Source organism: Salmo salar, chromosome ssa04 (assembly GCF_905237065.1).
Source record: "Salmo salar chromosome ssa04, Ssal_v3.1, whole genome shotgun sequence".
Taxonomy (NCBI): domain Eukaryota; kingdom Metazoa; phylum Chordata; class Actinopteri; order Salmoniformes; family Salmonidae; genus Salmo; species Salmo salar.
In genome coordinates, this window is record NC_059445.1 from 31,056,932 (window position 1) to 31,071,371 (window position 14,440).

The 14,440-nt window shown below is 41.7% G+C and overlaps 1 protein-coding gene across 1 annotated transcript in view; it reads left to right on the forward strand.

The window, feature by feature from the left end:
- Positions 1 to 2,118: 2,118 nt before the first annotated feature.
- Positions 2,119 to 14,440, forward strand: part of cd166 (CD166 antigen homolog) — a 69,242-nt gene continuing 56,920 nt past the window's right edge. The window contains exon 1 of the mRNA NM_001146392.1: positions 2,119 to 2,365. Coding sequence (NP_001139864.1) covers positions 2,308 to 2,365 — 58 coding nt within the window. The 5' untranslated portion in view covers positions 2,119 to 2,307. The remainder of the gene's footprint in view (positions 2,366 to 14,440) is intronic.

Below are 14,440 nucleotides of genomic sequence, written 5' to 3' on the forward strand. Positions count from 1 at the left end.
ACCTGAGAAGTAGAAATCAAAGGTAGAGAAACTGGTAATTGAATAACTGCAGTTGACATAGCTCAGTAAATGGAAGAGTCAAATCAAATGTTATTTGTCACATGCGCCGAATACAACAGGTGTACAGTGAAATGCTTACTTACAAGCCCTTAACCAACAATGCTTTAAGAAGTTTTAAGTAAAACATATAAAATAAATGTAACAAATATTGAAATAGCAGCAGTAAAATAACACTAGCGAGGCTATATACAGGGGGTACCGGTACAGGGTCAATGTGCGGGGGCACCGGTTAGTCGAGGTAATTGAGGTAATATGTACATGTAGGTAGAGTTAAAGTGACTATGCATAAATAATAAACAGAGTAGCAGCAGTGTAAAAGAGGTGTCTGGATAGCCCTTTGATTAGCTGTTCAGGAGTCTTATGGCTTGGGGGTAGAAGCTGTTAAGAAGCCTTTTGGACCTAGACTTGGCACTCCGGTGCGGTAGCAGAGAGAACAGTCCATGACTAGGGTGGCTGGAGTCTTTGACAATTTTTAGGGCCTTCCTCTGGTATAGAGGTCCTTATTGCAATGTGGATGGCTTTAAAGGAGCATGGCAGGTTGTGTAGTCTATGGTGTTGCCAGTGATCAGCACCCTCTTCGAAGAAGTAGGAGGTGAAGATCTCGACGGCAAGCTGCAGAGCCCCTCCTGGTCCTCGTGTCCATCATGAAGTTATGCAGGGCACAGGTTGCCTTCACACGCCTGAATTCCCCCAGGAAGCAGTCCTGGTCACCCAGAAACAAATTCTTATTTACGATGACAGTCTACACCAGCCAAACCCGGACAATGCTGGGCCAATTGTGCGCCGCCCTATGGGACTCCCAGTCACGGCCGGTTGTGATAGAGCCTGGATTCAAACCAGGGTGTCTGCAGTGACGCCTCTAGCACTGAGATGCAGTGCCTTAGACTGCTGCGCCACTTGGGAGCCCCATCAATGCAGATGAAGGGAGTTAGATATTGAGATGAACCGGTTTTAGAGTATTTGCATGATGCATAGGAAGTTTAGTGTACTGTTTTTTAAATTATATTTCTGTATATATGAATCACAAATCAGCCTTTAACTAGTTCAATCCTGTTTCTAGTCTATTGCATAGTTACAATGTGTAACCATTGATGTCCCAGGACCAGGATTGGTAAACACTGTTTAAGTGTATAATTGTAATACATACACGCAGATACAGTACAGCATCATTTCAAAGAATGGAGTATGATACACCTGGTATTGGATATGACTGAAAAAGAATGCCTCACAGACATTCATACCTGAACCGCATCTTTATTTGCCAAAGTAGAGTACATGATCAGTGAATATATTAAATGTACAGGCTACAATGTGGGGATCTCATGCATGGTAATAACTACATGTATATACGACTTGCATCCTTGGTACAATAATATTATATTCTATTCAATCCATAGGCTTCATTAATGCCATTCAGACTGTTTTCAACTCCATTCAACAGGGTACGATAGCTGGGGTTCTGAACTAATATTTATACCAAACGTTTTACAGTCCATACACAGATAGGCTACATAGCTAGCTACACACCCATAAGCATACTGGCATTTGTATCATTCACTACACAATAAGCAAGAAAATAGTTTGCTAGCTACTTTACTTCAGCTGCATTGCATGGGAAATATCAGCAAAGCAAGCTTACAAGATTGTACCTTACGTTTGCAGTAAATGCTTTAGCTAGCTAGATTCTTTATATCCACTGTTTCACAAGACGACAGCCTGGTTTTCTGAGGAGTCCCTAAAACATTAAACACGAATTACAATGTCATACTCGTGTCACAACACCCATAAAGCTAGATAACTGGCTAATGTTAGCTAGTCAGCTAGCTTGCTAAATAAGGATTTTCCTAAATGAACTTGATGACAAAAACACATGCATCGTTTGTCTCCACATTTAACTGACATATTACTCAACTGTACATTTTTTTGCATGACTCGTTATAACCACTTACATTTCCTTCCATCCTAGTATTTTTGTCAGCCATCTTTGCTGAAGAAATGTGGCGTTGATTTCGTCACGGGAACCAAGCCCTCCCCTCGCCAAAACACAGCCCTCTAGGGAGATATAGCTAGCTCCTCGTACTTTCACCTGCTCATTCATACCGGTATCAAGCTCTTCACTTTCCGGATTTACAGAAACCAGTTCCTAAGCGAGGGAAAACTTATTAGCAGTGGTATTGTAGCGTCAAGCTTTCTTCACGTTTTCTTGAGTATCACAGGTCAATTCGAGAGGAAGAAATATTTCAAAGTATGGATTCGACTGCCCGGTTCTTGCTTTCCCTTGTCACGGCTGCTACGTTTCTACAAGGTATGTCGAGATGTAAAGCGACTTACAGATCCAGAAGTTTCATATTTCATGTAGCCTATTAGACTATCTGAACACAAACAACATTGTGTAATACGTTTTTGTCCAAGTGACACATCCCACGTTTAATCAAAGTTCTGTAGTCGGACAATTTAAATAAATATTGTAATTTAAATTTGAGGTGACGTTTTAAAAAAAAAATCACTTTCTTTCCTGAACTTTTAAATTAAACATTATTGATATGGCCTAATGATGATAATGACGATGATTATAATAGACAAAGTGATACATAGCAGAAAGTCAACCACAATTGAACACCAGCGGGTGTGCGTGTATGTAGCCTGTATAAGAAGCCTATGTAGACTAGGCTACAGTCGACTGATGAAATGAACTTCTGAAACGAGACACTCGTCACATTTTGTGATGGGGTCTAATTGTTGAACGTTACCGTTAAGAGGATTGAATGTTAAATGTTAGAGGGACATGAACAGTACCTAGTAATGCCTAATGCGACTTATTTCCTGGTGGACTGATCTCATTCATTGTTGTCTATCGCTCTGTGAACGTACAAGAGTTGGCTAGCGAATCTACTGATTCGTCTCGATCTCAGCTTTCATCTAATATAAAGTTTGTCTCTCCTGTAATGAACACTGGTTTTGTTTCACATCTTAAAATTGTGTGCGTTTTATTTTTTTATTCGAAATAAAACGATGGGACGTCTTCCATATCGCTGTGTTGACTCTTGGCTTTGCAGCGTGTTTTGCTGATATGCACCGACTCCGGAGCCTCCAATGGCTGTACATATGTAACCCGATACCGCAGGGAAGCCGGGGCTGTCACTCAGTACTGTAGTGAAGCGAGTTGGCCTAACATACGTTGATTTATAAGCGAATCACCTTGATACGCCTTGATAAAACAGTGACATTATAATGAAAGAATCAACATTTTAATAGGTTTTACAATGAGACTTGTATATAGGCGCACTCTGTTCTAACGCAAGCCTACTTTGTGATGTTGATGCAAATCAACATGTAATTTAGAACTTTATTTCAATAATCTGGCGATGCTTTATCGTTATTTATACATTTTATTATGTGTGGCTATTTTTGGTCGCGGGCACTTGTGCGTGTTCATATCTCCATTGTGTGCGTGTTTTTTGGGAAGGAGGATATAATTGGCATGTGATGTAATTGAAATGCAATGCCTAAGAATATACGTTACTACAGCAACAGTGTGTCATGGGGGACGAAATATTTGAATACGTTTGTCCTAACCCATTCGTTTGGTGAAAAACAGGGTTACAGCACCTACTTTCCATCCCTTATCATTGGCCATTATCTGTCATTCCACACTCCTGTTGTTAACAGCACTGCTCTTTGTTAAAGGGAGAGGGGGCTGTCTGGACATTGACTTATCTGGTTAACCAACTGACCCATGGAAGGTGGGCGCCAGAATAATTTTGGTTTGATTTAAGCCATGCTGAAAGCCACACACCAGGCCACTGATGACATGATGGATGATGTTTGAAGTTGGTATGTTGCATCCCAGAGAGTAGTTGCTCAGTTGAGCCTCTCAAGAATAGTAATAGAAAAATTGTCAAGTCATTGTACTTTTTTTTTTGTTGCTGAGAAGTTTCATGGCATACTGGCCTGATCTGTTAAGTTACAGAGTTGCGTAGTGCCTTAGAGTATTTATAAGTTCAAATGACGATTGACTGACATTACATTTTATGTTACGCTCAGGTGGTTGCATTTTCCATTGAAACTGAAAAAAGTATAAATCTACAATTCCTTTGGGATGTGTGTTAGTGGAAATATGTTATATAACAGTCACAGATGTGTTTCGTTGAATGTAATGGAATAAAACTATTCAATTGACAAGGCTGCTGGTGATATGTTGTAGCTGACAAGATAATGGGTGTGGTATCTGGCTGCGTTTTACTGTACCTCCAATTGCTTTAGCCTCAGGTGGAAAGAGTGCTGGTAACGCCAGCCACCTCGCCCAGACATGTAAAATGGCTTTGGTTTTCCGTTACCGGAGAGAAATCAAATTGTAATAGTCACATGCGCCGAATACAACAGGTGTAGACCTTACAGTGAAATGCTTACTTACGAGCCCCTAACCAACTATGCAGTTTAAAAATAAAAAAATGGATAAGAAATAAAAGTAACAAGTAATTAAAGAGCAGCAGTAAAATAACAATAGTGAGAATGTATACAGGGGGGGTACTGGTACAGAGTCAATGTGCGGTGGCACCGGTTAGTTGAGGTAATATGTACATGCAGGTAGAGTTATTAGTGACTATGCATAGATGATAACAAGAGTTGCAGCAGTGTAGGGGGGGGGGGCAAAGCAAATAGTCTGGGTAGCCATTTGATTAGGTGTTCAGGGGTCTTATGGCTTGGGGGTAGAAGCTGTTTAGAAGCCTCTTGAACCTAGACTTGGCGCTCCGGTACCGCTTGCCGTGCAGTAGCAGAGAGAATAGTATGACTAGGGTGGCTGAAGTCTTTGACAATTTTTAGGGCCTTCCTCTGACACCGCCTGGTATAGAGGTCCTGGATGGCAGGGAGCTTGGCCCCAGTGATATGCTGGGCCGTTCACAATACCCTCTGTAGTGCCTTGCGGTCAGATGCTGAGCAGTTGCCATACTAGGCAGTGATGCAACCAGTGAGGATGCTCTCGACGGTGCAGCTGTAGAACCTTTTGAGGATCTGAGGACCGATGCCAAATCTTTTCAGTCTCCTGAGGGGGAATAGGTTTTGTCGTGCCCTCTTCACGTGGACTGTGGACACCAAGGAACTTGAAGCTCTCAACCTGCGCCACTGCAGCCTGTCGATGAGAATGGGGGCGTGCTCGCTCTTCTTTTTCCTGTAGTCCACAATTATCTCCTTTGTCTTGATCATGTTGAGGGAGAGGTTGTTGTCCTGGCACCACACGGCCAGGTCTCTGACCTCCCTATATGCTGTCTCGTCGTTGTTGGTGATCAGGCCTACCACTGTTGTCACCAGCAAACTTAATGATGGTGTTGAAGTCGTGCCTGGCTGTGCAGTCATGAGTGAACAGGGAGTACAGGAGTGGACTGAGCACGCACCCCTGAGGGGCCCCTGAGTTGAGGATCAGCGTGGCGGATGTGTTGTTACCTACCCTTACCACCTGGGAGCGGCCCATCAGGAAGTCCAGAATCCAGTTGCAGAGAGTGGTGTTTAGTCCCAGGGTCCTTAGCTTATTGATGAGCTATGAGGGAACAGTGGTGTTGAACACTGAGCTGTAGTCAATGAATATAATTCTCCCATAGGTGTTCCTTTTGTCCAGGTGGGAAAGGGCAGTGTGGAGTGCAATAGAGAGTGCATCATCTGTGGATCTGAGGGGGCGGTATGCAAATTGGAGTGGGTCTAGGGTTTCTGGGATAATGGTGTTGATGTGAGCCATGACCAGCCTTTCAAAGCACTTCATGGCTACAGACGTGAGTGCTACGGGTCGGTAGTCATTTAGGCAGGTTATCTTAGTGTTCTTGGGCACAGGCACTATGGTGGTCTGCTTGAAACATGTTGGTATTACAGACTCGGAGAGGTTGAAAATGTCAGTGAAGACACTTGCCAGTTGGTCAGCGCATGCTCGCAGTACACGTCCTCGTAATCCATCTGGCCCTTTGGCCTTGTGAATGTTGACCTGTTTAAAGGTCTTACTCACGGGCTGCGGAGTGCGTGATCACAGTCTTCCGGAACAGCTGATGCCCTCACACATGTTTCAGTGCCATTTGCCTTGAAGCGAGCATAGAAGTAGTTTAGCTCGTCTGGTAGGCTCGTGTCACTGGCCAGCTTTCGGCTGTGTTTCCCTTTGTAGTCTGTAATGGTTTGCAAGCCCTGCCACATCTGACGAGTGTCAGAGCTGGTGTAGTGTAATTCAATCTTACTCCTGTATTGAAGCTTTGTTTGACGGCTCGTAAGAGGGCATTGCGGGATTTCTTATAAGCTGCCGGTTTCGTCCCGCTCCTTGAAAGCGGCAGCTCTAGTCTTTAGCTCAGTTCGGATGTTGCCTGTAATCCATGGCTTCTGGTTGGGGTATGTACGTACTGTCACTGTAGGGACGACGTCATCGATGCACTTATTGATGAAGTCAATGACTGAGTATTAATGCTAAGCAGGACAGTGGGGGAGTTTCCATCAATCACTGGGGCAGTTCGTGTGATGGTGTGCTGGGTATGTGACCTCAAAGGGTATTTTACCTTAAACTCCCAGCACCTCTTGGAAAGTGTAGTGTCTTTTTGAAGCACCCTCCTAAAGCGCTGTCTGTCATGGGCCTTAGAAATAATAGTTTCTGGCCTCTCAAATTGTTTCATGTTCTTAAACATTTGGGGAACCACAACCAACTTGATCACTATCTTGTCGAAACACCACTATTGTTGTCATGTTCCTGGTAAGAAAGGGGAATAACTAGAGGCATAGGCAACCCTCCCTCTTCACTTCCCTTCATGTGAGCAAATGCATGATTCACCAGTAGCAAACTAAGATTGCACTTTGGTCTTCTATTCAGAGCGACAGAAAGATAACATTTGGTGATGTCATGGGTAAAAAGTCATTTGACTGCCTGGGAATGTGTGACTGTATCAAAGTGGGGAAGTGAAACACTTTGTTTGCTCATGTCTCTCTGGACACAAAGCTTTGCTTAAGTCCACCACGCCAAGAAGCGACTCGGTGGGGAAATACAGGCTCCGGCAGTGGAATGTGCTCATGTTTTCATGCCACCTCATTTTGATTTGAGTATTGACTTGCTTATGGGTAAAAAGGGACATGGAGTGAAACCCCTGGCCATCAAAGGCTTTTATAGCAAATTGCTTTGGCCATGTCACACACTCATTTGGGGTGATGCTCAACTGGTGCCCCCTTTCATCTGCGAATGGGCAAATCTCAGCTCTGGTGAGATGGGACCTCTTATCAGAATTGCCTTAAAACAACTTCTGGAAGAGTTTGAATTCACTAAATTTTTTTATTTTTTTTATCCCTTTGAATGTTTGCTGTACACCCCCTCGTTTCCATCAATGGCCTATCTGGCAATTAAAACACTGTTTTCAGAGTTTATCATTATTTTTCTTCACAGAGTCCAATGCTGTTGTACAGAAGAGGCTTAGAAATCGTTTTTGGGGGAGATTGGATTAATAGTGCTTCTTGGTGGTGCATTTTAACCGAGAGTCAGCGTTTGCTGAGTGTTCTCGAATTCTGAAGATGACAGGTTGTTCACCCATGGCTCCTCAAATCACACAGTGGAGAGCAGTGTGTTGCAATATTTGGAAAGAGAAGCTTTAAATGGGAGCAAGACTCACCTGAGTCCTACACACGCAGTGCTTTATCAGGTATTGTGGCCATCAATTACAGAAGTTTATAAAGTTTGCTGCCTTCCTACTTGCAGCTGTCACCACACACCTTCTCGGACTGCTGTTATTAGAATTGGATTGTGAAAACCTCAGGGCGACCTGTCAGAATGCACTTAAAAGGAAATCAATAGCCATCAACGAAATCTTAACTGGACATGGACTCCTGTGCTGTCGGTGAGGGAAAAGGCGCTTACTACTTCCTGGAGTGAAAAAAGTGGTGATTATCCCAGTCTTAGAGTCAATCAACGGGTGAGCTTGCTATGAGCTGTTCTTGAAATGAGTGGGATTGAGGCACCTGCCGCACACTGATCCTAATGAGACTCTGACAGGCAGTCAACAGTACTGCTCTCTCTGTGTTCCATGTCATGTTGTCACAGTCTCAGCAGGCTAGCGTTGGACACGTTTCCAGCCTCAGGACTGGAGTTGAGTTGAAAGCTTCCTACATGGAAGTTTCTAGTCAGTGGCTACATGCTTAAAGTGCCCTGCATACAGGCTTTTAAAAGCATCTTTTAGCTCATTACAGGCCAGGTAATATAAATGTATTGATGTGGTAGGGTTGGAGGATTACCATTTATCACTGAAGCACCCAATTACTCTGAACATACATTTATGGGGCTATAGCTGCTCAACTCAATTGCCCACTGGCACCGGCTATTTTAGGTTGAATATGGTTCCACAAGGCTCGTGAATGAAGGGGACAATGTTTAGTCTGATTCATTTCAAAGGAGTGGCTATAACACTGGTATTCACATCTCCTGCGTTTTCATATGGAGGAACTCTTGTTGCCTGCGACATTGCAAGACTCTGATATCAGAAAATCATGTTAAATGCCTATCTTGGCATTTGCTGTATGTCTGACATTAAAGAAAAAGGTCACAAATTGAATTAGATATTTTGTTCCAATCTAATAATTTGTCTAATACTTTTAGCACATTAAACACAGCCTTAATGCCCACTATGGAAATCTTGGAATAAGTTGATTTTCCCCATTTGAAATGTGTATATATATTTTTTTCCGTTATTTAACTTGGCAAGTCAGTTTACTTCAATGGGCTACCTGCGGGACACAGCCAGTGAAATATCAGGGCGGAAAATTCAAAAACAACAAAATGTCATAATTCAACTTTCTCAAACATACACCATTTTAAAGATAAACTTCTCGTTAATCTAACCACATTGTCCGATTTCAAAAAGGCTTTACAGCGAAAGCAAAACATTAGATTATGTTAGGAGAGTACATAGACAAAAATAATCACACAGCCATTTTCCAAGCAAGGACATGTCAATAAAACCCAAAACACAGCTAAATGAAGCACTAACCTTTGACGATCTTCGTCAGATGACACTCCTAGGACATTATGTTACACAATACATGTATGTTTTGTTCGATAAAGTTCATATTTATATCCAAAACCAGCATTTTACAGTGGCGCGTGATGTTCAGAAAATTTATTCTCACCAAAACTTCCGTTGAATGTGCACATCAATTTACAAAAATACTCATCATAAACGTTGACAAAATATATAACAGTTATTTAAAGAATTATAGATAGACTACCCCTGGATGCAACCGCTGTGTCAGATTTTAAAATAGCTTTACGGAGAAAGCACATTTTTCAATATTCTGAGTACATAGCTCAGCCATCACGATGAACTATTCAGACACCCGCCAAGTTTGGGGCAACTTAAACTCAGAATTAGTATTAGAAATATTGTATTACCTTTGCTGATCTTCGTCAGAATGCACTCCCAGGACTGCTACTTCCACAAGAAATGTTGTTTTTTGTTCGAAATAATCCATATTTATGTACAAATGCCTCCGTTTTGTTTGTGCGTACAGATTACTTATCCAAAGGCATAACGCGCGAGCGCGGAACGAGAGACAAAGTCAAAATGTTCCATTACCGTACTTAGAAGCATGTCAAACGCTGTTTAAAGTCAATCTTTATGGTATTTTTTTATGTAAAAAAATCAAGAAGATAAAGGAGGTGCCTGCTCGCGGGACCGAGCATATCCAATCCCTTTGTTGCCAGGCAGACCACTCAGTAACTGAGCTCCTATTATCTGCCCAGTGACAGGAAAATGCTCAAACCACTTTCTGAAGGCTTTAGACAGCCAATGGAAGCCTTAGGAAGTGCAACGTCACCCCACAGACACTGTAGTTTCGATAGAGAATCAAAAGAACTACAATTCTCAGACTTTCCACTTCCTGCTTGGAATTTTCTCAGGTTTTTGCCTGCCATATGAGTTCTGTTATACTCACAGACACCATTCAAATAGTTTTAGAAACTTCAGAGTGTTTTCTATCCAAATCTACTAATAATATTCTTATTCTAGTTTCTGGGCCAGAGTAGTAACCTGTTTTAAATTGGGTACGTTTTTCATTCGGCCGTGAAAATACTGCCCCCTAGCCCAGACAGGTTAACCTCTATGGGCTATGTGGGACGCAAGCGTCCCACCCCTGGTACACCCAATCAACAACAGGTGAAATATCAAGAATGCCAAATTTGAAAACAATTCAATGTCATAATTCAAATTTCTCAAACATACAACTATCTTACACCCTTTGAAAGATAAACATCTCCTTAATCTAACCACGTTGTTCGATTTCAAAAAGGCTTTACGGCAAAAGCATAAAGTTAGATTATGTTAGGAGAGTACATTGACAATAGCTGTGTGTAATGTTTTGTCAATTCAAAGACAGGCGTCACCAAAAGCAGAAAACCAGGTAAAATGATGCACTAACCTTTGACAATCTCCATCAGATGACACTCCTAGGACATTATGTTAGACAATGCATGCATTTTTTGTTCTATCAAGTTCATATTTATATCCAAAAACAGCGTTTTACTATGGCGTTGATGTTGAGGAAATCGTTTCCCTCCAATAACCGCCAGTCAAGCAGCACAACAAATTAAATAATTACTATTCGAAAACATTGGTAAAATATTATATTGTCATTCAAAGAATTATAGATTTACATCTCTTGAACGCAACCGATTGCCAGATTTAAAAATAACCTTACTGGGAAATCACACTTTGCAATAATCTGAGCACTGCGCCCAGAAAAATACGCTTTGCGATACAGACTAACCGTCATGTTGGAGAGATCAGAAAATACTATGTAAATAATCCATTACCTTTGATTCTCTTCATCAGATGTCACTTCCAGGAATCCCAGGTCCATAACAAATGTAGTTTTGTTCGAAAAAGCTCATAATTTATGTCCAAAAAGCTCCGTCTTGTTAGCACATGATCTATGCCAGCCGGACTTCTCGTCATGAACGAGGGGAAAAAAATATTTACGTTCGTTCAAACATGTCAAACGTTGTATAGCATAAATCATTAGTGCCTTTTTTTAACCAGAACATGAATAATATTCAAGGCGGACGATTGCATTCTCTTTTAAAACGTTTTGGAACGAGTGTACCCAACATGAACTCGCGCGCCAGAGTCTAATCGGCCACCACCGTTCCAAGGCTCTTGTTCGTTCAGTTCTCTCCAGAGTTAAGACTCAAAACACTTTCTAAAGACTGGTGACATCTAGTGGAAGCCATAGGAAGTGCTCAACAATTAATAAGCCCCTGTGTGTTTCAATGGCATAGGCTTAAAGGTAATTCAACACATCAGATATCCACTTCCTGTCAGAATTTGTCTCAGGGTTTTGACTGCCATATGAGTTCTGTTATACTTACAGACACCATTCAAACAGTTTTAGAAAATTCAGAGTTTTCTATCCAAACCTGAACAATTATATGCATATTCTAGCTTCTGAGTTGGTGTAGGAGGCAGTTAAAAATGGGCACATTTTTTTCAAAATTCTCAATACTGCCCCCTAGCCCCAAGAGGTTTTAAGACCAAATTCTTATTTACAATGATGGCCTACCCCGGCCAAACCCAGACGACGCTGGGCCAATTGTGCGCTGCCCTCTGGGACTCCCAATCACAGCCAGATGTGAAACAGCCTGGATTTGAACCAGGGACTGTAGTGACGCCTCTTGCACTGAGATGCAGTGCCTTAGACCGCTGCGCCACTCGGGAACCCAAAATGTCTTTGTGTATAAGACATGATCAGAGTGATGGTCAGACATCATATTATTTGACATCAGACATACAGTGGGTATGAAATTATTGAAACCCTTGATAAAGATGAGTGTAAATGACTGTATAAAATACATAATTAAAATGCTGAGCTCAGTATTTGAAATTATTTCTTTCATACAGTCCTTTTTGCTCGTCTTTATTAAGGGTGTCAATCATTTCGAACCCCAGTTCACGTTTCTTAATACCATCCTTAAAGCAGCAATATGTAATAGGGATGGCCAATACTCCATTATTACATATCTACAACACAAAATCCATGTGTGTAGAGTGTGTCTTATCATGTGTGTGTCTTCACAGTCCCCGCTATTCCATAAAGTATTTTTATCTGTTTCTTAAATCAGATTTTACTGCCTGTTGTGGAATAGTGTTCCATGTAGGCATGGATCTATGTATTACTGTGCGCCTCCTAGGGTTGCACATTTTGGGGAATATTCAGAGGTGGAAACTTTCGGTGGGAATATATGGGAATTGAGAGACTCCTTCCCCTCCAGGAGACTGTCAAACATGACAACACCACCCCAACGGGTGTTGCTCGGCAGCTTCAATGTGGTGCTCTTATTCTTCTCACTTTGCTTGGTGAGGTAGATTGCTGCTACAACTTGATGACCCTTCACATACCTAACCATTTCCTTGGCTCTCTTATAGAGTGTATCCATTGTTTTCAGTGTCATGATGTCCTTGAGCAGATTCAATGCATGAGCAGCACAGCCAATGGGTGTGATGTGAGAGTAGGACTCCTCCACTTTAGACCAAGCAACCTTCATGTTCGCAGCATTGTCTATCACCAGTGCAAATACCTTCTGAGGTCCAAGGTCATTGATGACTGCCTTCAGCTCATCTGCAATGTAGAGACCGGTGTGTTTGTTGTCTCTTGTGTCTGTGCTCTTGTAGAATACTGGTTGAGGGGTGGAGATGTAAATAATTATTCCTTGCCCACGAACATTTGACCACCCATCAGAGATGATTGCAATACAGTCTGCTTTCTCTATGATTTGCTTGACAGTCACTTGAACTCTGTTGAACTCTGCATCCAGCAAATGAGTAGATAAAGCATGTCTGGTTGGAGGGTGTATGCTGGGCGAAGAACATTCCGAAATCTCTTCCAATACACATTGCCTGTGAACATCAAGTGAACCAGTTGCATACACAGCTCGAGCAAGACATTCATCAGCATTTCCCTGAGTACGTTCCTCCATTGAGACAAAAAACAACTGATTTCAAGAGAACCATGAGCTGTTGCTATCGATAAGGTGTCTGATTCATCATTTTCACCTCGAATAGAAGTAGAGGGACATTTGTCAGAGGTTGCTTGTTGTGAGTGCTGAGGGAACTTTATGCACTTGGCCAGATGATTCTGCATATTTGTTGCATTCTTCACATATGATTTGGCACAGTATTTGCAAATGTACACAGCTTTTCCTTCTACATTAGCTGCAGTGAAATATCTCCACACCAGATGGCATTTTCCTGTAAAGATTAGACAAAAATGAGTAAAAAAAAAAAACAAATACAATTCCATGTACAGATAAACAGTTAACCTCTCTGGGCTAGGCGGGACGAATTCGTCCCACCTACGCAACAGCCAGTTGAATCCCGTGGCGCGATTTTCAAATACCTTAGAAATGCTATTACTTAAATTTCTCAAAAATATGACTATTTTACAGCATTTTAAAGACAAGACTCTCGTTAATCTAACCACACTGTCCGATTTCAAAAAGGCTTTACAACGAAAGCAAAACATTAGATTATGTCAGCAGAGTACCCAGCCAGAAATAATCAGACACCCATTTTTCAAGCTAGCATATAATGTCACAAAAACCCAGAAGACAGCTAAATGCCGCACTAACCTTTGATCTTCATCAGATGACACACCTAGGACATTATGTTATACAATACATGCATGTTTTGTTCAATCAAGTTCATATTTATATCAAAAACCAGCTTTTTACATTAGCATGTGACGTTCAGAACTAGCATACCCCCCGCAAACTTCCGGGGAATTCGCTAACATTTTACTAAATTACTCACGATAAACGTTCACAAAAAGCATAACAATTATTTTAAGAATTATAGATACAGACCTCCTCTATGCACTCGATATGTCCGATTTTAAAATAGCTTTTTGGTGAAAGCACATTTTGCAATATTCTAAGTACATAGCCCAGGCATCACGGGCTCGCTATTTAGACACCCGGCAAGTTTAGCACTCACCATAATCATATTTACTATTATAAAAATGTCATTACCTTTTGTTGTCTTCGTCAGAATACACACCCAGGACAGCTACTTCAATAACAAATGTTGGTTTGGTCCAAAATAATCCATCGTTATATCCGAATAGCGGCGTTTTGTTCGTATGCGTTCCAGACACTATCCGAAATAGTAAAGAAGTGTCACGCGCTTGGCGCAATTCGTGACAATAAAATTCTAAGTATTCCATTACCGTACTTGCAAGCACGTCAACCGCTGTTTAAAATCAATTTTTACGACATTTTTCTCGTAGAAAAGCGATAATATTCCGACAGGGAATCTCCTTTTCGGCAAACAGAGGAAAAAATCCCAAAGGCGGGGGCGGTCGGGGTCACGCGCATAAGCTAGTGTCT